Source organism: Xyrauchen texanus, chromosome 12, assembly GCF_025860055.1.
Source record: "Xyrauchen texanus isolate HMW12.3.18 chromosome 12, RBS_HiC_50CHRs, whole genome shotgun sequence".
In the NCBI taxonomy this organism is placed as follows: Eukaryota; Metazoa; Chordata; class Actinopteri; order Cypriniformes; family Catostomidae; genus Xyrauchen; species Xyrauchen texanus.
The window spans coordinates 22,781,999-22,805,211 of NC_068287.1; the positions used below are offsets into that span (position 1 = coordinate 22,781,999).

The 23,213-nt window shown below is 36.6% G+C and overlaps 1 protein-coding gene across 4 annotated transcripts in view; it reads right to left on the bottom strand.

Annotated features, from left to right (window-relative positions):
• Positions 1-23,213, bottom strand: part of si:dkeyp-72e1.9 (syntaxin-binding protein 4) — an 82,003-nt gene that overhangs the window by 20,679 nt on the left and 38,111 nt on the right. For all 4 annotated transcript variants that reach the window (XM_052139674.1, XM_052139676.1, XM_052139675.1 and 1 more), the window contains exons 6-13: positions 19,481-19,560; positions 18,434-18,557; positions 17,936-18,077; positions 10,542-10,648; positions 9,947-10,088; positions 8,801-8,873; positions 4,461-4,549; positions 2,453-2,549 (exon numbers count right to left, since the gene is read on the bottom strand). In XM_052139674.1, coding sequence (XP_051995634.1) covers positions 2,453-2,549; positions 4,461-4,549; positions 8,801-8,873; positions 9,947-10,088; positions 10,542-10,648; positions 17,936-18,077; positions 18,434-18,557; positions 19,481-19,560 — 854 coding nt within the window. The remainder of the gene's footprint in view (positions 1-2,452; positions 2,550-4,460; positions 4,550-8,800; positions 8,874-9,946; positions 10,089-10,541; positions 10,649-17,935; positions 18,078-18,433; positions 18,558-19,480; positions 19,561-23,213) is intronic.

Sequence of the window (23,213 nt, forward strand, 5' to 3'; positions counted from 1 at the left end):
CTTTTGAGGGAGATTGAGGCATAGTTAAAAATACCAGAGATAAGCACAATATACATAATAAGCAAGAATGCAATGTGTTATTGAAAAGGGTTATACAACAAAAGGTGTGAAATAAAACAATTATACCCTCGTCATCTTAACCACCTGTTTCTGTTATGTAGATTTGAAAACGTGACATCAGGTCAGTATTTGCCTGCAATATATTTTCTTCTTATATCACCCAACTAAGTATTTTCAGAAAACTGCTTTAGCTTTATATTTCTAGATAAAAAAAATATTCCCTTTTCAAAGATGCGCTTAAGTCTATGTCAAAATTGTATTATTTCCTTGTCTCGTTTGACTGAATTAACACTTCAGTAATTGAAAATAATAAAAAAAAAAACTCAAATATAGTAGCTGTAAATAATTCACAAGATATGTTTACATTTTTGGAGTTGTTGGGAGTTGTTTCTTCATTTTCAGTGTTTTCATTTTTCCACAACTGATTGTAGTTTTTCCTTTTTCATCAGAAATCACTTTTAGAATATTTTGACATGGTGAGACCAGGTCTAGTTGTCACAGTATCACTCTAATTAATTTTTTCAGGGTATGCTTATTTTTTAAAGTCAATTTCTGCATGGCCATATACCTTGACTACAAAAAAAGCTATTGAATATTTTCACAATTATGGCCCAGGAAAAAAGATCTAGTTTATTGAATACACATTGACCTTTTGTGACAAGCTGCCCCAAAGGTGGGGCATGATGTCACTATATCGGGTAAGTTTTCACAATGGAACCTGCAATTAAAGCGTTGGTTTAAGTTTCACATAAACATCTATTACAGGTTTTAAACAAATAAAAACAATTAATGAAACAACAAAAATGGAAAAGGTAACATGCAAATATATCAAAACATTGTTTTGGCAAACAAATATTGTAACTGATAAACTGTATAAATTGTGACAATATGCCCTGATCTGATAATTGTATATCATGCATAATTGTATGCCAGTGTGTTTTGATTATGTTTGCTCATTATTATGCTTGTTTATCCAAGAGCTCTAGGTGCAAATTACAGGGGGTCTCAGACCCCCCTAAATGAAATAGGACACCCCCTGGAAAGCTAATTTGCTCTAATTTAATTTAAATCATGCGATTCATTTAATACATGGTTTAACAGTTATTTTTAACATTGTAGTAATGCATATTTTAAACTTGATATCCAAATGTTTAATTCTGTTCAGCGTAAGATTTTTTTTATTAACTGATCGGAATCTAGGCTGATCGGAGGTGATTAGAGCTGCTGGCTTGCTGGCTTTCTCTCTCTTTCTCTTTCTCTCTCTCTCTCTCTCTTACTACCTGCCAGAGATGGTAAAAGTAAAGTCATTTGCACTCTTTGTACTGTGGAGTTTAATCATCATCAAAGCTCAACAAGTAAAATACCACTCAGAAGTGCAACAACGGCATGAATCGTGAACACCAGCGAAGTGGTAGGCCTACTGCAGTCAGCAGCATCTGTTTAAAGTTTTTAGAAACTTGCCAGTCAGACACTTTTGGATGCACGAGACGAACAGCGTCTCCCAAAAATGATAGAAAAGTTTGCAAAAAGTTTGCAAAGAGTACATAGGTGTCAGTACAAAACTGAAAAATTTTGTTTTAATTGTTTGACTTTTTTTTTTAAGTGCTATCATTACGGGGGAGAACAAAACGACAGGGGGCTATCCCTGTCATAAGTCAATAATTTTTTCTTCTTCAAAATGGCATGTTTTTCTACATAATTTTCCATTTCGCCTGGGATAGGTTTTACCTCATTCTTCATTCAAGCTGCACCTAATGGGAAACACCTAAAAATATTTATTTTATATTTTGGTAGAGAATTATGTATAATATTTTATAATTATTTTAAACACATTTATAATAATACATTTTTATAAATATAACCCCCCCAAAGGCCCTCTGAAAGTCAATGTGTAATTCGCACCCTGCAAGATCTATAACAAAATGTTTTTATACAAAATTTACTTTGGAGTATGTAATTTCCAAAAATTATGTTCATTTAAGAGGGTTCTGAATTAGTTGTTTGAAACCAACATACAAATCCTCTACTAGAGAAAATAAATTTGTGCAATTGGACTTTTGACTCCAAAATGTATTGTTACAGAGATGTAGCACTTTTCACAACTTTCCCGTGTGACAACTAGTCTGGCCTATATGAAATGTAAGATAACAGAAATAAAACATGGGAATTGACTACGGGCAGGAGCGAAAATTCTCAAGAGACATTTTTGAAGGGGACACCAAGGGTTATTTTGTTGTTGCCCCGTTTGCATTTGTATTATTTTATTTCTTAAACTATTATTTTAAGAATATTTGAATATCCCCCCACCCCCCCCCCCACCCCGCAATTTCCACCTATGACTATGGGGGCATATTTTTGCTAAATAACATATGTTTATGTGATGTAGCTATACCTCCATATGACACTGTCCCCTGAGGGTCTGCAGTGAGACTCTCTCTGAGCTGCTGTCTCTTCTCTTCAGTAACATCCAGACCCAGATAAGACAGAGCCTACAACAAGACCACACTGTCAAAATCTGCCTATCATTACTGTATTAGTTGCAAAACCCATGCTTGTCATGAAATCATATTTTAAGCGTTGACCTATGACTATGGCCCTCTTGACTAAACATATTGATAGTACCTTTCAACTCAAGCCTGTAAAGTGTCCTGAAAGTTACACCTACATACACAAGAGGGCAGTGTGGTAACAAAGGTCAAGTCAGTGGCTTACAATCAATCCAAGCTTATCATCCATAAGCACAGTCAACCGCATTTAATATGGTCAAAAGGTATTAATATGGCTAATTAAATTAATTTAAAGCAATGATGATACTGCCACAAATATAAAATAAAATATTGTTAAATCTAAAATGGTAAGGTAACCGAACTGCTTTAGAAAATGTTTTACGAAGTCTTGATAAACAAGATTAGCAATGAACAGTATAAAGGAACTTCATCATAGAAAACTTTGCGCCATTTCAAATACCTGATCATGCAACACTTAATATTGGGTGCATTGTGCCTTTAGTCCACATTTAAGTGCTCTCGTCCATTGAGACCTAATCCTATTAATGGACCGGTAGATTAGGGTCAGCCTCAGGATCAGTAGGATTAAATTAAATCTCTGCTAAACAACTGCACCATAATAAAGAGCAGAGCCAGAGGTCTATGAGAAAAATGACAAGGATATCTGTATAAACAGTCTGTCAGTGACTTTGCAATAAGATACAGGCTCCTTTAGAAGTCAGTTGTACAGATAACAATGGGATTAACCTGCAAAATGTACTTTATGCTGTTTGAACCAATCAGTCTAATCCTGTCATTAATTAAAGTACAGATTCAGGTACAAGTATCCATTCAATATAAAGAGATTTATTCAAAAGTTAGTTATGGGACTCTTGGACAAAACATCATGGCCAAATGGCTTGTTAAGAGTGCTGATATTTTGTATAACAGCACTGGGCGATTCACTGTTTGTATCACTCTGCTTCCCTGTGTGTACAGTGTTCCAGACATCTTTAATCCTGCCTTAGATTCTTTTGGAACTCTTTTCGTTAGCAGAGCAAACATATATATAAACAAAATATGCAGACATATTGTATCTGATATGTACGTTATTCAATAGAAACTTCCTGTTCTATAATTGTTGAATAAAAGCAATATCACAATTGCAATCATGCTGCTATACTGAATATCAGCAAGGCTGTGATTACCTACAGTCAAAAAGAAAAAAATGACATTATTGCTGTTTCATTCTGCTTTCTAAGGACTGGTTGGAAATTAGATTAATTACAATTATTTTAATCTATTGGCAGCCATATTTCTTCACAGTAAAAAATAAAAACTGCATGTAGTTTTATGAAAAAATATTGCTAATGTCTATCTGTTCATCTCTCCTACCTTACAACATACTTTGAAAAATAGTTTGTACAATACATATTGTATATTTTTCTAAGGAGTTTCTCCATGCCACTGTAACCTTTAGCTTGCTGACTGTCTGTATTCTCTGTAAAGCTGATTTGGAACAGTATTTATTGTGAAAAGTGCTCTACAAATAAACTGAAAATGTTTGTCTTCAGGTTTGTGTGGAAATAAAATATATGCTATTAACTAAAAACAAAGTTTATAATCAAATTGTAATAATTTATTTTGGCTTTATATACTATATAAAGTAATATACTATATAAATAACAATATAGCTATAGGCCAATTATTCATTTAGCAAACAACATGTCTTTATAATATTGCACATACTATTTTTCTCACACAGTATTAATGAGTCTTTATATACTAAAATTTACAGCTGCCTTCATATTGTAGGAAGGTGGTACCTCACAAGGGGCTTATCATATTATTGTGGGGTTCTAGTCATCACAAAGTATGAAAACATGCAAACTTGGTTGGGTAAACCAGGCTTACCAGTTCGAGCTTCTCTGATTTGAGCCTTATATGGGGGTCCAGAGAGATCTTGGGTTTGGAAACAGCGATCGGTCTCTGTGTGTTGGAAGCTGGTAAGAAAGTGGGACATTAAATCACCCAGTTAAGTGTCACATTCACATAAAAGCATTTAGTGTTGAGTGCTAGTTATCTGCATTTGAAAAAGTGGCCTAAATGTTTTTCATTGTCTGGGAGGTCAAATGAATGGTTATTACATTAATACAATAAAGATTATGAACAACGTGAGGGATTTGAATTGAGGGGAAGAGAGAGAGATGGTGATAGAGAACAAGCGGTATTAATACCAGTGCTTTCTGTGGTATGTGCATTATTTGACTACCCCCCCCATGCGTCCCATGCTGGTAAGTCAGGACCAACACGGCACAGCAGGGAGCTCAGTCAGTGGGAGTGGATTTAACAGGTGGTATTGATGGGTCACACATTTCTTCACAATCCAGGACAACTAAAACAATCCAGATTAATGGTGCATTTTTGAGTGATTCACCAGAATTGTGTGGAAAGCCAAAATGTTTGTAGCACAATAATACAACTATAAGTTAAAAACAACATGGCATCAAGATTTCTCTTGTACAATGGCCATGCACAAAATTTTATTTGATTTTCATTAGTTCATTTTAAATGGTCCTGCGGTTTGACAAATTAATTTCTACAAATATTGCATATAGTCTCTCAATTAAAGCTGAAGTAAATAATTTCTGGGCCACTAAATATTTAAACTTCATCATACACTTCAAACATTGAAGCATTTAACAAATAGTCTTCTATAACATCTACGAATGGGTTTGGTGAATCTTGGCAAAGAGTTCAGGCAGTTCTGCCTTGTGCTGCCATATCTTTTCAACTCATCTGATGGGTGCGTTCCATTCAGATCATCCCTATACCCTATTTCCTTCAAAGACTTTGCCCTCCATTGTGAGATCTTCAAAGGGCTGAAAAGTTTGAGGCTCAAAAATAGTGGTCACTGGTCATTTATTCATTTTATTGGATTTTCTGTTTGGACTGACACTGCAGCTTGGCTACCATTATTATTCTCCCATCGAAAAGCCTTGCGAAGACATTGTTTAAGCCAAAATCCCCTTCTACATTACATTGACAGAATGTTTAAATGATCTAACAATATGTTTTTGAATGTTCATGATTTCAAACTTCAGCTGTCAAAACTTGTACACAAGCCCTTTAATCTGCTTTAAGACCAATGTTTATGCCTCTCATCCACACTAGAACAACATTTCCTCCATAGAAAATTGAGACTTTTAAAAACGTTCTCTAGTACAGCATACTTTGGAAAAGGATGACGTTAGAAAACGGCAAATCAGAGTTTAGTATGGACAAGGCCTTACATTTAGAATGTTTCTGTATTACATCCACAGAATTCTAGAATCATCCTTTACACTGATTTCAGCCAATTCAAATTAAGCAATTTGTCTGTTCACATTGAAAACGGAACTACCGCATGACACACACATTCACAGCAAATGCGAGACACCACAGAAATAGAAACCAAGCAATCAACAAAATGTACTGTCGCTCGTTACTTCTCGTGGCTGGTTAAGACATAAACACTAATCAATAGGGCTGGGTATCACCAACCACCTAAGATATTGTGATACATAGGTCATGATTCTATATGTATCACGATACACCACAATATAATAGTCAAGTCAAGTCAATTTTATTTGTATAGCACCATTCACAACACACAGCGCTTCAAAGCAGCTTTACAGGTCTGCTTTAGTTTAGTTAGTTAGTTGTATTGTTGTGGCAAACGTGTGAGAGAGAGACCCCTATTTGTAATATCCATGTCCCAGCATGTGATATGAATACACAAACAGAATAATAAAAAGTATTGATACAGGGATCAAAAGTATCAATACAATAACGGGAGAAAAGTATTTCAATATTTTTAACACTTGTCGCATTAACGCATCATGTCTGGTTAGGACCCAGTGTTAGATAACATTAGAAATCCTTCCAAACAATAAAGCACAAAGTTTAAAAGACTTAACAACAAACAACAACAATTGAAGGATGACAAGGGTGATAAATATCCACCTGTGTCTTAGTCTAAACTAATCCAGTCTTCCTTTATGGAAAGGACACAAAACGTTGGCTACTCAGAAAGTCTTTTGCAGGCTTATAGTGGCCGTTTAATCCAGATAAGAGGGATGTTCTTTATTCCCGTGAGATCTGTAAGTTAGGATAAATGGGTAATTTAGCACTTTAAACTCCACAGATGTCATGAATGATTAGAATACAGTTTGTGTAAACACTGCACGATTCAGAGTTCAAGGGCGAGTGAGGTATGCACATATACTGTCTAGATTAACCTCTGCTGCACCTTAAGCTCTGGGCCAGGGATAAACTCATGGACAGGTGCATGGTGGACATCTCAGTGAACTGGAAATCATTCATATTACCAACTTAATATTAACAGTAGCACCAAAAATTATTTGGACACTTAAGTTACACTTAGAAATGTATACGTCATTGCATTAAATAGCAAAATATCAAAAAAAATGTTTTAAGAAAGATGGCACACTTTTTAACCAAAACATTTGTCAAAATTTGTCAAATTTCAACTGATAATACAATAAATCTACTATTAAAAATGAAGGCAAAAAGTATCTGGACATTTTCTGATTGTCAAACTTAGTGGAACATAATGTGATATGGCACTTTATGGTCAATTTAAAGGATAGTTCACCCAAAAATAAAAATTCTCTCATCATTTATTTGACCTCATGTCATCCCAGATGTGTATGACATTCTTCTGCTGAACACAAATGAAGATTTTTAGAAGAACATCTCAGTTCTGTAGGTCCTCAAAATGCAAGTGAATGGGTACTAAAATGATGAAGCTACAAAAATCAGATTAATGCAGCATAAAAGTAATCTATATGATTACTATAAATTCTCCTCCCATGCCCAGTAGCAAAAACAAAAGAAGAATGTGAAAGTGAAAGTGGAGATTTATGGTAAAAAAGGACTTAAATATTGATCTGTTTCTCACCCACACCTATCAAATCGCTTCTAAAGAAAAAATTAACCACTGGAGTCATATGGATTATTTTTATTTGACCTTTATGTGCTTTAGGAGCTTCACAATTGAGGTACCCATTCACTTGCATTGTAAGGTCCTACAGAGCTGAAAACTTTGTGTTCAGCAGAAGAAAGAAAGGCATACACATCTGGGATAGCGTGAGGGTGAGTACATGATGAGAGAAATTTCATTTTTGGGTGAACTTTAAGTGGAACTGACTTTATTCATCCATTGCATCCAAATGATCTTGGGATAAGTTGGTTAGAAGTTATTGCAAAAATGGCTCAGAAAAGAGAGAAAAGCTCTAGCATCTATTGTTTGTATATGCTGCTTAATTTGAAATTTTGTTATGTAACATAATGGCTTTGATACATTTTTAATGTGACTTTTTGTACTTGCAGACAAATACAAAAGTGAAGCTTTTAATGGTTTTCATACAAAGATCTCACTTGACATGTAAACATTCACTTGGATTACAAAATATCTAAGAGCATAAAATAACTTTAATGGGTTTTCTGTATGTTTCAATAGCAATTTTGAGTGCCTCCAGAAAGGATTACACGCTATACTGCAAACCAATCTATACTGAACAGCTACCCAGCTGCTGTAAATTGAGATAAGAGGAATATCTGTCCCAACTTGAAAGAAGCCTCCCTCCCTTATTTTGTAAAGTCTTCTGGAATTTGATTATGTATTTTATACACCTCAGATACATGCCAGGTCCCTGGGGTACTATGAGATTATTTTTCAACTGGCCATTGATTAAAATCAAATCACTGCTACTGACTAATCCTTAATCTTTCTTTCTCTCTTCTTCTCTCACAAAATAAATTATTGCTATGGGAGAAATCCTGTTTCTCAAAGCGTTTTTAATTTTTTTTTGTTCCTTGCACTTTGTAAAAAGATGCCACCTGTAAGGTAAATTTTTTTGTGTGTGTAACCGTGAAGTTTTGTAGAAGATGCACTTTACAAACAGTACCACTGAGTAATTCTAACGTAATGTGATATGAAGGCATACAGAGCAATATACTGTATATTTTGTGATTACCTTGCACAAAGTGAACATGTTTTTAAAGCTATGAAACTAGAGTATTTCTTTCAAAAGGGAAATCTGAGATATATGAATAAAATATTCAGCACTGGTCGCTTTAGGTGGTGAGAAGGGGTAAAAAAAACATTGCCTTAAAGGATATTACATTGTCTGTAATTAAGAGGGTACACATGTTTAAGTGACTATTTGTGACTCTGGGAGGAAACATACCTGAAACCTGTATATCTGGAGGGCAGATATCAGGAGAAGATGAAAGTACTGGAGATATTTCCTCTTGTCGCATCTATGAGAAAAACAGTTCTGATGAATCAAATGCAGGGCAGAAAGACCATAACAATGAAATTGCTTGCACATAATGTTTAGTGTTCCAAAAAAGTATTTAAACACTTTTGGATACTTAGGTCACACTAAAGGGTCTCAATGTCACTGCATTATAGAAAAATATATAAAAGCAAGTGGGATCTGTAAACAAATGATGGTAGAGCTTTACTCAGAACTAACTTCCCTTTTCTGAGCCTTTTTAAAATGACTTTAAGCCCAGTTTTGATTGATTTTTAGTGAATGTATGAAGTCAGTTCCCCTCAAATTCGCACAGGTGTCCTAGCAGAGTAACCACAGGTGTAGTTCATCACATTAAAGGTGCTGTAAGCAATTTGTTTCAAGGAAAGGTATGCAAAACATTGTCCTACTCCCTGAAAGATATTAATGAAACAAGTGTCCTGAGATATCTCACCAGTCTCTGTGACAGCTCTAGACTCTGTAAACAGCAAAAAAACAAAACAATGCTTTCTGTCTGTCAATCATTTTGCGCATTCTCATAGTATTGTAGTTGCATTGAATTATTGAGGCATAATGCCATTTTTAAGCCATGATGTTCACAACAGTTGTCAGTTGAGGGCGCTATTTTGCTACTGTTGTTTTTGACAACTGTTTCCTGTCATGTCAGTCTCATTAAAGCTAATTTGGTATCTTCGGAGTGCAGGTTTTGGGAAAAAAGGGGGCATGGTTAATTCAAAGGCTCAGCTTCACAGCTTCAGGAAATTTTAGAATGGCTAAAAACACCTTTAACTCTGGACATGTTCTATTAAGTTTGACAACCAGAATGCATGCAATTACTTTTTTGTCTTCATTTAGACCAACATCTTTGGTGTTGTATGATTTGCAACTTAAACTACTTTTTGTGAAATGTTTTCCTTTTCAGGCATTTTTATGTGTGGCTTAAGTGTCCAAATACCTTTTTGGGCCACTGTATGTTTCAATATCTCTGTAACAATAAAAGTAAGGAGCTAACACTCGTATTTTCATAATTTTCAGGGAGACATGTTGTGATCTGTGATTACTGTAGTAAAAGCTCACCTCAGGAGATCGGACATGAACTTTTAAACGGCTGGAGTTGTATCCGTTCCCAATTCCCCTCTGAACCCCATTATGTAATGACATGCTGTTGGAGAAAGGTCCTTTTCCTGGGATGAATGCAATATCCACCACTGGCTCCTGACTTCAAGGGTAAAACCAGGGACATATGAATCATTTTGGAATATAAAAGAAGGAAGTACATATACGATTAAAAACAAATGGGTAGTTGACATTAAATATTTTTGAGAAGTTGTCCAGCGGTGTAAAGTGCCGTACATCGGAAACTATTTTGCCAGTTCTTTTATAATTTTAATGCATGCAGATTTGATTAAGATACTACATGGAATATTTGTGCTTTTAAACAAATGTATTTCTCACACGACAGGACCATTTCAAATGAACTAGTGAGGGTAAAAATGTGATTAAAATTGTGGAAAAACTTAAAAGGATTGGTGAACTAAGACATACACTTTCCATTATAGTTTCATATACATTTCAATCGAATAACTTGCTGTTAATTAAAAAAAGGCCACTGACACGCTATGCATCAACTACTCATATATTGATTAAGAGATGTAAAGAACAGAAGGAATACCTGAATTTCACTTTGTTGAGCACACTTTTGGCCTCCTCAAATGCGATTCCAATTAATGACTCCTTGTTAATGGCAATAAGCTGATCACCAGGTCTGAGCCGTCCATCCTACAATGCCAAAGAAGTTAAAAAACTTTACTAAATGTTGCTGATAAGCCATAATTCATGGCAGATGTTCAGTTGAAAAGGCAGCTCCAACAGCATCAGCAGGAACATGACCCTTTCTACTACTCATCAACCACCACACAGGGTGGAGGGATCTCTCATATCACACACAACACCACTACAGCAACTTCATACGTCAAACTCAATAAAATTGTTTTGAATACAATTTTATTATTTAATAAATATAAAATATTTTATTTTATTTTATTAATCAATAGTATATTCCAGGTGAGTAAGTGTGAGGACAGTGAAACAGTTGCTCTGTCAATTTAATAGCAACTGCTTATAGAGTTGGGATGGTTGGATCGATACTAAAATATCGATATTTCTAATACTGATGTGGTATCAAGAATATCGATAAAATATAGAAAAAAGTTTTTTTTATAACTAGTGATCTTATTATTTAGATAACATGCATATTAAAGCATCTCATTAGCTTCGAAGTGGAAAAGGATAATTATATGAGCGAATTGTTGCATGGCACCGGAACTATTGTATACACTCATCGTGATGCGCAGAAATGCAAAAATACAACAGCAGTCAGACAGCGCTCACCCTTTCATTCATAGCGCTTGTTCAAAGAGGGAGCAGGTAATGACAGAAAAACAGCATCTGGAGTTATTCACACTAAGTAATGACATACCTAGACATGACATGTATTATAATGGGCTTGTGTGACCATTTTTACAGGCTTATTTAAATTCAAAGGTGTTAAAACATTGATAATGATCCTTAATCCTCGTTAATATATGATACCCATATGAAAACTCCCCATGGATTTACTGTAGTAATATTGTATTAACAATGACTAGTAACCATGACTGTCATAACCATATATTTTTTTTTTTGGCAGTAACCAAGGTTTTGATACAATTTACCATGGTTTTGCTACAGCATTACTGTAGTATCCATATGGTAATTTGGTTTTAGTAATAGTAACCATATGATAATATCTATGGTTCATTTTGTGGTTTTATATGTTGCTTATAATTACTCATTTTTAAAAGGTAAACAAAGCAGCCTAATAATTTTCTGTTAAGCAACCAAATCGGACATCAGAAGACTACAAAGGATATTTGAGACTAGAGGTTTTCACGGGTCCACCCTAACCCGAGGACCCGAGACCCAACCCGGGACCTGTGCGGGTTCGGATCCACGTTTTGTGTGGTCAGCCGGGTCCAGGTTGGGTCCCATTCTATTGCTGCGGGTCCTGGGTCTGTTTAACATATGTGTAATACCCTAACATTAGCAGCCTTGGCAATGAACGAGCAATCGTTGTTATATTTCAAATGGGCAAACAGTCGAAGTTATCATACGCGAGATACAAAAAAACTTCAAAGCGGATTCTAAACAAGTCGTGTTTGTCATCCATTACTGTGACAGCAAGTGGACTTTTGAAGCTGAAATAATGAGTGGATTAGCTATGCTGTTTTAATCAGCAAGAGAGGAATCACAGAAAACCTGGATGTATTTTACCAACTTTCTTGGCAATAGTATGGATTCTATGAATCATGGCGAGGCACAGGGGAGAAGGCTACAAACGTTCTATTAGGTAAGACACAAAGCTTGTTTAAGAACCCGTCAATTTACACCTGCATCAGACATGCTTGTGTAGCGTCTCGGGTGCATCACATCATAAACATAAAATTTTTAGGTCACTGTGTCAAGTTAAATATAGTTTAATACTTAGAACACATCTTGAGATCCCTTATTCGGATTTGCGCTCCATCAAGTGTTTTGAACGCAAGAACGTAAAGCATGTTTGTGTTGTTCTGCTGTTTTAGGGTGTTTTTCTTCACTGTATATACTGAGCATTGCCATGTAGCTGAAGTTTCACTTAGTGCCCTCTGGAGTAAACAGGTGGTACTACAAGCTTGCATTTCTCAGGAATCTTCCATATTACGTTCCGGGGGCATTGTGATTAATGGCGTTAATTTTTTAACAGCGTTATTTTTAGTCAAATTAATCTCACTGAATTAACAACAGCCCTAATATATATATATATATATATATATATATATATATATATATATATATATATATATATATATATATATGTAGTAGTAGTAGTAGTCCTTTATTGTCACATAGTAAACCAGTGAAATTGGCCATCGACCAAGAGATTTAACGGGAAAAACAAGAGGAGGTGGAACGTGTTTTTACATCAATGAATGTTGGTGTACAGATGTAACAATGCTGAAGAACATGTGTTCTCCTAATTTAGAGGTGCTCCTCATAAAAGGTAAGCCTTTCTACTTGCTGCAGGCGTTTTCCTTGTGTATTCTTATGAGTGTTTATATTCTTCTACACGCGTGTGTGAATGCAGCGCTGCAACAGCTGGCTGATCTGATCTCAGACACTAAGCAACAACAACCGGACTCAACAATGAGACTTATTATTATTCTTTGAGATTTTAACAAGGCAAATCTCACACGTGAATAGGCCAGATACAGACAGTGCATTACATGCACCACAAGAGACAGAAATACACTGGATCATTGCTACACAACAATAAAGGATGCATATCGCTCTGTCCCACGTGTAGCTTTAGGACTCTCTGATCACTGTCTGGTTAATATTTTCAGACCTAAAGGCAGAAATTCAAATCAGCTAAACCTGTGATCAATACTGTAAAAAGATGGACTAATGAAGCAGAGCTGGAACTACAAGCCTGCTATAAATGTATTGATTGGAGAGTTTTTTTAAGCTGCAGCCACAGACCTGGATGAGCTCAGTGAGGACATGTGCATTCCTACTAAGACTTATTTAACATACAAAATGACAAACCATGGTTTACAGCAAAATGCAGGAAGCTTAATGAGGCCAAAGAGAATACTTACAAAAGTTGGAATACAATTTGTACAATCAGGCCAAATACAGACTAACAAAGGAGATTAGAGTGAAGCTAATTTGAAAAGTTGAAAAAAATGTTTTTAGCTAACGACCCTGCATCAGTATAGAGATGCCTGAAAGACTTTACCATCTACAAGACACAATCCGCCAACACTGTAGGGAATCAACAACTGGCTAATGACCTGATTGTGTTTTACTGTAGATTTGAAAAGCCCAGTCACACAACCCACACCCACTCCAACACCTCCTGCCACCACCCTCCTCCCCTCTCCTGCTTCTCAACATTAAGCACTTAAGATCTGTGAAGATGATGTGTGCTGGGTCTTCTGGAAACAGAAGAAAAGAAAAGGGCCCAGTTGGTGTTTCACCCACTTGTCTAAAATCTTGTGCTGGCCAGCTGGCTCCCATCTTCACACAGATCTTCAACAGATCACTGGAGCAGTGTGAAGTTCCCTGCTGCTTCAAATACTCCACAATCATCCTGTCCCAAAGAAACCCAAGATTAAAAATATTATAGACCAGTCGCTCTGACATCTGTGGTCATGACGTCATTTGAGAGACTGGTGTTTGCTACAGCATTACTGTAGTATCTATATGGTAATTTGGTTTTAGTAATAGTAACCATATAATAATATCTATGGTTAATTTTGTGGTTTTATATGTTGCTTATAATTACTCATTTTTAAAAGGTAAACAAAGCAGCCAAATAATTTTCTGTTAAGCAACCAAATCGGATATCAGAAGACTACAAAGGATATTTCAGACTAGAGGTCTTCACGGGTCCACCCACCATCAACCCCACTCTCCTTTTGACTAAATTAAACCAGCTCTTTGTTCCCAGCTCTATCTGTCAGTAGATCACCAGCTTTCTGACAGACAGGCATCTAGTGAGAATGGAGAATTCACCTCCAGCACATGTACAATTAGCATTGGTGTCTCCCAGGGATGTGTGCTCTCCCCACTACTCTTCTCCTTCTACACAAACGATTGACCAAGGACACCTCTGTGAAACTCTTGAAGTTTGCAGAGGACACTACAGTCATCTGAATGCATGAGTCTGCATACAGAAGGAAGGTTGAACAGCTGGTCATCTGGTGCAGTCAAAACAACCTGGAGCTGAACACACTTAAAACAGTGGTGATGATAGTGGACTTTAGGAGAAACACCCCAACATTGACCCCGCTCACCATTCTGAACAGCACTGTGGCAGAAGTGGAGTCATTCAGGTTCCTGGGCACTACCATCTCACAGGACCTGAAGTGGGAGACCCAAATTCAAAACTCCATATTGAAAAAAGCCCAGCAGAGGTTGTACTTCCTTTGCCAGTTGAGGAAGTTCAACCTGCCACAGGCACAGCTGATACAGTTCTAATCAGCAGTCACTGAGTCTGTCCTCTGCACTTCTATAACTGTCTAGTTTGGTTCAGCTACTAAGTCAGATATCAGAAGACTTCAAATGATAGTTCGGACTGCTGAGAGGATTAGAGGCACTGCCCTACCCATCCTGTAAGAACTGTATACATCCAGAGCGATGAAAAGGGCTGGTAAAATCACTATTAACCCTATTCACCCAGCACACTTCCTCTTCGAACTGTTGCCTTCTGGCCGGTGCTACTGAGCACCAGAACAGCCAGGCACAGGAACAGTTTTTTCCCTCAGGCAAACCACCTCATGAACAGTTAAATCTTTCCAAAATATTTTCCTTTGGTCAATACAACCATCCCCGCAACCCTGTACACAGGATAAGCGGTTGACGATGGATGGATGGATGGAATACAACCATGTGCAATATTCAATTCATCCATTTCTACATATATCCATATTTCTTTTATAATCTTTAAAATATCCTACCTCTTCTTCAGTACATCACCTGCACATAACTGTATAACTGTATATAAAATACAACATTATTACAACATTATTACGCTATTGTATATTTCTCTTTGTTATCTGTTATATAATTTTATGTCACCATATATATATATATATATATATACATGTTTAAATGTATATGTTTGTGGGGCAGTGGTGGCTCAGTGGTTGAGGCTCAGGGTTACTGACCAGAAGGTTGGGGGTTCAAGCCCCAGCACCACCAAGATGCCACTGTAATAAGTGCACTGTAAGTCACTTTCGGTAAAAGCGTCTGCCAAATGCATAAATGTAAATGTGTGTATGTATGTATATACGTTGCATTCTCTTGTGCTGGAAGCTTCTGTCACCATGTCAAATTCCTTGTGTGTGTAAGCATACTTGACAATAAAGGTCATTCTGATTCTGATATATAGAGTGTATATATATATATATTTATATTGTGGAGCGAGACGTGGTCATGTGTCTGTCACTGGGGAGAGAGAGAGAGAAGCACGCAGCTACACTGCATGTGTGTCTGTGTTTGTTTAGATTTGTTTTATGTTGAGTTTTATCACTAAAGGTTATATTTACTGTTCAGCTTGTTTCCGCATTCCGCCCAACCTTTATCTGTTTCAGTGGTGCCAAAACTTGGGAGGGAGGAGGGATGCAATGTCGTGGAATCCTCAATGCTGCCATCTGCCAGGGTAGCAGCCGCGGCCGTCTGCCTGGGGACAAAGGGGTCGCTGCTGGCTGCTGAGAGCCAGAGGAACCACGGCGACTGCTGATAAGGGGAGGAGCAGTTCCGTCCACAAGGGGCCGGAGGACTCGCTGCCATCCGCTGGAGGAGGAGTGAGCTAGCGTCCGCCAGAAGGCGGAGAAGCAGTTGAGGACTGGGCGACAGTGCGTCCGGGAGCCAGCGAGCAAGTTCTTCTCTCTCTCCTTTATTTTACAGCTGAATGCATCAGTGAGGGGGTTGGGGGCCGTGCTATCGTAGGAAGTGGAGGGGGTGGAGTGCCCCATGATGTACATTAGTCGTAAGCTCTCTTTGAGAGAGAATAAGTACAGCACCATCGAAAAAGAGTGCCTTGCCATCAAGTGGGCGGTCCTAACCCAACACTACAACCTGCTGGGGCGGGCCTTTATCCTTTTCCTCAGACAATCTTCTGAATGACTACAAAAAAAAAATGGTTTGCTTGTTCTTTTCTTTTGTTTTTGTTTTCTTTTTTTAATAGGATGGTACAGTGTATATAGTTCCTGGGTTCCGGACATCGATTCTGGCAAGAAGACTCAAATCTGTCATGGGGCTTTATATTATATAGATGGCCAGTGGTCTGACATTGACAATCTGAGCCATATCATATATCTGAGTTTCAGCATAATAGTTGTGTAGGTGAAAGGTACAGCTACTGTTCCCTTTCTGAGTTTAATGTTCCACAGGGAGTGTGATGCCCTAGGCAGCCATCTGTAAACCTGACCTCTGTAGTCTCTGCTGTGACAGCATTCTCCATCACCAGAACAGTACCACACACAAGCCCAGCAGAGTCCTTCGCTATGCCTATCATGTCTATCAGATAAAAACTCAAAACGACCTGGAAGAGATGTGATCAAACTGTGTCATGGCCCAAACATACTGTACCTACTGCTTCACTTGAAACTAATCATGCATTAACTAATATTGCAAACAGTAATGACCCTCCCAGCCACCCTTCAGTTTAAACACTGGGATAAGACAATGTATTGCAGGGGGTGCATTTCTAAGACATTACTGAGAGATGTCTACCAACTTAAGAGGAACATTTTTCATTAGCTCTATCTTACTCAGTATGCTGAAATTATAGTATGCCATCCCCTGTGTAATCCTAACCCCCTTTGTGATAAAGATTGCTAAATGTGTCAGAGCTTAATGGTAAAGTGTCAAAAGCTGTGTGATCCTTGCTTGGGTTAGGATTCCCGGAGGTTCTTAATCTGTGTCTTTGCCTCAGGTCAGACTAAACACTTCCCAGAACTGTGTGACATATCCCACTCATTCCTGTTTACTACTTGCAATCTATTTGGCAGTGTCCAAAATTTGAAAGCTGCCTTTATAGTATATGGAGTTAAAAAGGCAAAAAGGGATGTCTGAATCCAATGTTTGCGTAACATCCTCTCCACTGAGATGCCTTCATCTGTTAATAATAAATATATTCTTTGCTGCAGATGATTTTACAATCCTGGTGTTGCATTTCAGTTTTGGTGAAAAGAATACAAATTATATGAATCTCCATTTTCCATTGTTTTCAACTTTCGACTCCATTTCTACTGCAAAATAAGTATTGTGGTCACTAAATATTTGCTTGGTTTTCTCTTGGGTAAAGCTCATTTGAATATGCTTTGGATTATTAGATGTGATTTTACAGTGAATATAAGCCTGTCTGAAACCAATTTCATTAGTAGGTGCCTTCATACACAAAATGTTGCCTGGGATGTCAGTCAGCAAGCCACCTGCTTTAGGTGTCAGACATAGCCTCCATCTCTCTCACTGTCTTACCCGATGGCAATCTCCTCCAGACAGGACTTCCTGGATAAAAACTGCAGGGCCATCAGATCTGTTGGAGCCTCCTCCGATGGTAATGCCCAGACTGCAGGAGCGAGCAATTGATATGAGCTGAATAACCCCTTCACCTGGGTGACTGAAACCAAATGACAACACACACAATATTACTACACTGCAGAAAATGTTAACCTAACAAATTAGCTTTGTGTGGTAACATCTAAATTAAATGGGTTGATTAAAGTCAGAAGTATTATTTAACATGTCTGCATTAATCTGACTACATTACATTACACCAACAAAATAATTTTTAAGGGTTAGTTCAGGTAGAAATAGCTTCTTAAGGTAACAATTGCAGGTTACTGCTTTTTACAATGTAGACTAGAATGAAGTACAGTATGGGGATTAAGTAAAATGTGTATGTGTCGATTAAAATAATCTGTTAAACAATTCAGTAACTAAATTTTACCAGACAATCTCATTCGTTTTCAGTACCTTAGAGAGCGTAGCAAGGGTCCTGTACTGTTGTAATTATTCTGAGAGCCTGCAGGACTAAGCAAAAGTGGACTCTGAGATCTGGATGAAGACCCTGATGATGTGCTTTCCAAGTACCTGCCTGCTTTAGCAAAAAAAGATTTAGTGATCATCAAATGCCTGATATCACGTCTGAAAACAAACATATCAGAACTAGCAGTGAGCGGTGACAAAAGTCATCAATTCATCTGCATCAGGGGCATCTGTAATCCACAGTGTGAAAGCAAAATCTCTCAAACAAGAGCAATGCTGTACTGAAAATCAGCACAGCTTATACTGATTGCATAGGATTATATTCTGTTAAACGTTTTGTGGTGTGAAATCTATTGTATAATGCAACACAAAATGAAATATTAAACATACAAAAGTTGCTCTTCACATGCTAACTATAAAGATGCCCTAAGTTGTTATAGTGTGTATAACCACAAAAATAGAAATAGCTTGCTTGAGTATGGGGGACTTTGCTATTGTCAAAGACAAGCATATAAAATGCCAAAAAGAGGTAATCTCATTTTCACTTATAAATTAAAGACTTAAAATGAAACTATTTGCTCTTTAAGCAATTTACATCATTAGAATATAGAGCTGTGTAGTCTGTACTCCAAGCATGCTCTCTGTTTTTAATCAGTGTGTCTTTCCCCAGCAGAAACAGATGTTCACAATTGCATAATGTTCAAATGCGCTGTCTGAAGCTATTTTCAAGCGCCAATTTATTTTTCCCCCCAAGTCCAAAAAAGACAGATAGTTCTTTTGAAACACAAAAACATTTCACTTTTTCGCCAGTTTTAAAATTCGTATTTCAGTATGAGTATAAATAAAATATAGATATTGATGAAGTGAGTTGTGTGTATCATATTGCATGAATCGGCATTTGCTGTTATATAACAAAACATAATTGTTATTATATCACATTAGGAGTGAGGTTAGAAAAGAGAGACTTTCTAGTCTCTAGTAAAGAATTCATTTTTTTTCTGGAAATTTGACAATGACTGAGAAAAAGGAACATACTATGCTGAATGGGAGAATTCCTGGTAGATCCTGTACTGCTGTTTGTGCCATATTTTTCAAGAAGCTCTGCAAATTCATGCCTAAATAAAGACAAAAGAGGAAATAATCATGCAAAAGAAAAAAAAGATTATAAGCCTTCAGTCACATCATACAAAATCTGCCAAATACCTTTAGACACCTAAATGACATAAAAGTTCTTATTGCCCCCAGATTATGTAAGAAGAGCTTGCATTGTTTCAAAATAATATAAAGCCAGTAAATTCATGTAGGATACAACAGTGAAGGACTCCAAATATGCTCTAAGCAGATATTAGTCCTCTTCAGAGGGCTGAATACAATGGTTAAAATATACAAGATCATAAAAAGTTATAGTTCTACTGTAAGTAGTATGTAATAGTTGTTGACCGATACTGATATCAAGAGAGCAAGGTGGCTGATGGCTGATATATGGCAGTTATACAGTATAATCCAATTTAATGGTGACACACTACCAGACAAAACTTTTTAAACACTTGACTGAAATGTTTCTCATGATCTTAAAAATCTTTTGATCTGAAGGAGTATGCTGAAATGTGTGAAATTAGTTTGGTAGACAAAAATATAATTGTGCCACCATATTAATTTATTCCATTATAAAACTAAAATGTAATTAAAAAAAGTTCTTGAAATTGATGACTTGGACCAAATAATAAAGAAAAGCAGCTAATAAGTGCCCAACATAGATGGGAGCTCCTTACTGTTTATAAAGCATCCCAGGGTGATACCTCAAGAAGTTGTCTGCAAATTTTAGGCAAAGGGTGACTACTTTGAAGATGCTAAAATATAACACAGTTTTGATTTATTTTGGATTTTCACAACATTATTTCCATAGTTCCTTTTATGTTGTTCCATAGTTTTGATGATTTTACTATTATTCTAAAATGTGGAAAAAAAACTATACTAAAGAATAAGTAAGTGTTTCAAAACTTTAGACAGGTGGTGTAAATTGAATTGCTGAAATCAAGTGAACACAATATTTATGCACAATTCACTAAAATACTGAAAACTGAAAATTATTATTATCCTTTGACAAGCCAATAAGTATATTGATAAAAGATAGATCTAATACTGCTGATAATTTCAAATTGGCCAAAAATGTGCAGAAAAATCAGCCTAGTCAATATATTGGTCTATCACTGGTATATCATTCAGTGATTTTAACTTGTACTTCATAAGCTAACATTGAAAAGCCTTTTGTAAGGAAGTTCTTGGAAAAGGAGGATGCTGGATCTGGCTTGACAAACACGTAGACATTTATTGTTGCACTTTTCAGTTGCACACAATAAGCAGTACACAAAAAAGGAAAAGGTTTGCATTTCAGCTTCACTACACATAAACTCTATTGGCTTTTCAGCTCAACACTACACATAAACTCTATTGGCTTTTCAGCTCAACACTACACATAAACTCTATTGGCTTTTCAGCTCAACACTACACATAAACTCTATTGGCTTTTCAGCTCAACACTACTTATAAACTCTATTGGCTTTTCAGCTCAACACTACAAATAAACTCTATTGGCTTTTCAGCTCAACACTACAAATAAACTCTATTGGCTTTTCAGCTCAACACTACACATAAACTCTATTGGCTTTTCAGCTCAACACTACACATAAACTCTATTGGCTTTTCAGCTCAACACTACTTATAAACTCTATTGGCTTTTCAGCTCAACACTACACATAAACTCTATTGGCTTTTCAGCTCAACACTACAAATAAACTCTATTGGCTTTTCAGCTCAACACTACACATAAACTCTATTGGCTTTTCAACTCAACACTACACATAAACTCTATTGGCTTTTCAGCTCAACACTACACATAAACTCTATTGGCTTTTCAGCTCAACACTACTTATAAACTCTATTGGCTTTTCAGCTCAACACTACATATAAACTCTATTGGCTGTTCAGCTCAACACTACATATAAACTCTATTGGCTTTTCAGCTCAACACTACACATAAACTCTATTGGCTTTTCAGCTCAACACTACATATAAACTCTATTGGCTGTTCAGCTCAACACTACATATAAACTCTATTGGCTTTTCAGCTCAACACTACACATAAACTCTATTGGCTTTTCAGCTCAACACTACACATAAACTATTGGCTTTTCAGCTCAACACTACACATAAACTCTATTGGCTTTTCAGCTCAACACTACATATAAACTCTATTGGCTGTTCAGCTCAACACTACATATAAACTCTATTGGCTTTTCAGCTCAACACTACACATAAACTCTATTGGCTTTTCAGCTCAACACTACACATAAACTCTATTGGCTTTTCAACTCAACACTACACATAAACTCTATTGGCTTTTCAGCTCAACAATACACATAAACACTATTGGCTTTTCAGCTTCACAACACATAAACTTTGTTGGATTTCAGCTCAACACTACACATCAACTCTATTGGCTTTTCAGCTCAACACTACACATAAACAGCTTTGTTGAGTCTCTCTCTCCCCGACTTCAGCTCTTGCCACGGCTTTATCTCTCGCCCATTTACGCTGTATTATCAGCCACAGCTGGGCGAGATAATCCGCTGCAAGTGTCCAACCCGGCCTCGCTCCACACAGTCGCTGCTCGGACAACCCCGCTCTCCACACCTTTATTTTTCATTTTTTACAGTAAATGAACACACAAAACATCCTTTTAGTTTAAGAGCACTATTTTCTTGAGTCCGTTAAGCACAGCACTAAGCTCTATAACCATGCGCAAAGTCGGTGTGGGTGGGAGTGTTTGTTCTACTGAGGGTGTTTGCACACAAACTGTGGGGGTGTTGTATTTAAATAAAGTGGTGCAAAGCAAAATGTGCTATTTTTCTGAGAAATAGGTAATTGCGCAAGACATTTCAATACCTCGTCTTATCTCAGCGCAAAGTCTAAATTCAGTTCTTGCATTTGCAGTTTGGAGATTCCACCAGCAGGTGCTAATACAGTACATGTCCAAACTCAAACTCATGTCCAAACTCACTTAAAATATAGTGGGACATTAAAATAAGTCCCTGACAATTACTGTTGTAGCTGTTTTAAAATAAATAAAAAATATGAGATTGTATTAAACTATCTAAAGTTTATGGATTCTTTTTTAATTATATTTACAGTTGTATATATGATCTAATTTATATATCCACCTGATTTTAAGTCAATGCAAAAGGGCCGGTGGAAGAAGTTGGAGAGAGTAAAATGTTTGGATTTGGTATGATTTTGTTTGACTACTTTGTTATTTAGAAATTTTAATTTCGAAATACTTTTGGTTAAATTTTTTAGTGTTTCAAAAAATGGATTTCATTTTCAAAATCAAAATCTACCGGTAGAATTGAAGTGCGTGTCGATACAATCTCTATTAATACAAGTCATTATTTGTGTGTCAGTAGATGAAAATGATTAATATTACAAACATTCTCTATAAATTAATGGAGTGTAATTCTAAATCTATAGTTCTATTCTTTTATTTCATTGCATACAGTCTTGAATGTGCTGTCTTTGTTTATATCGCTGGTGCTTGACAGGGAATTGACTATATAATAGGACACAGATAGTGCGGGAGTAAAACCTCAGAGTTAAATTGCACTTAATTCAGCCTATCTGCGTATTGCGCGCACAATTTCGCCAAACCCACTTGCGCCTATGCTCGCACGAAAATGCCAAAACTTCATGGTCATGCCAATTTACTGAAAGA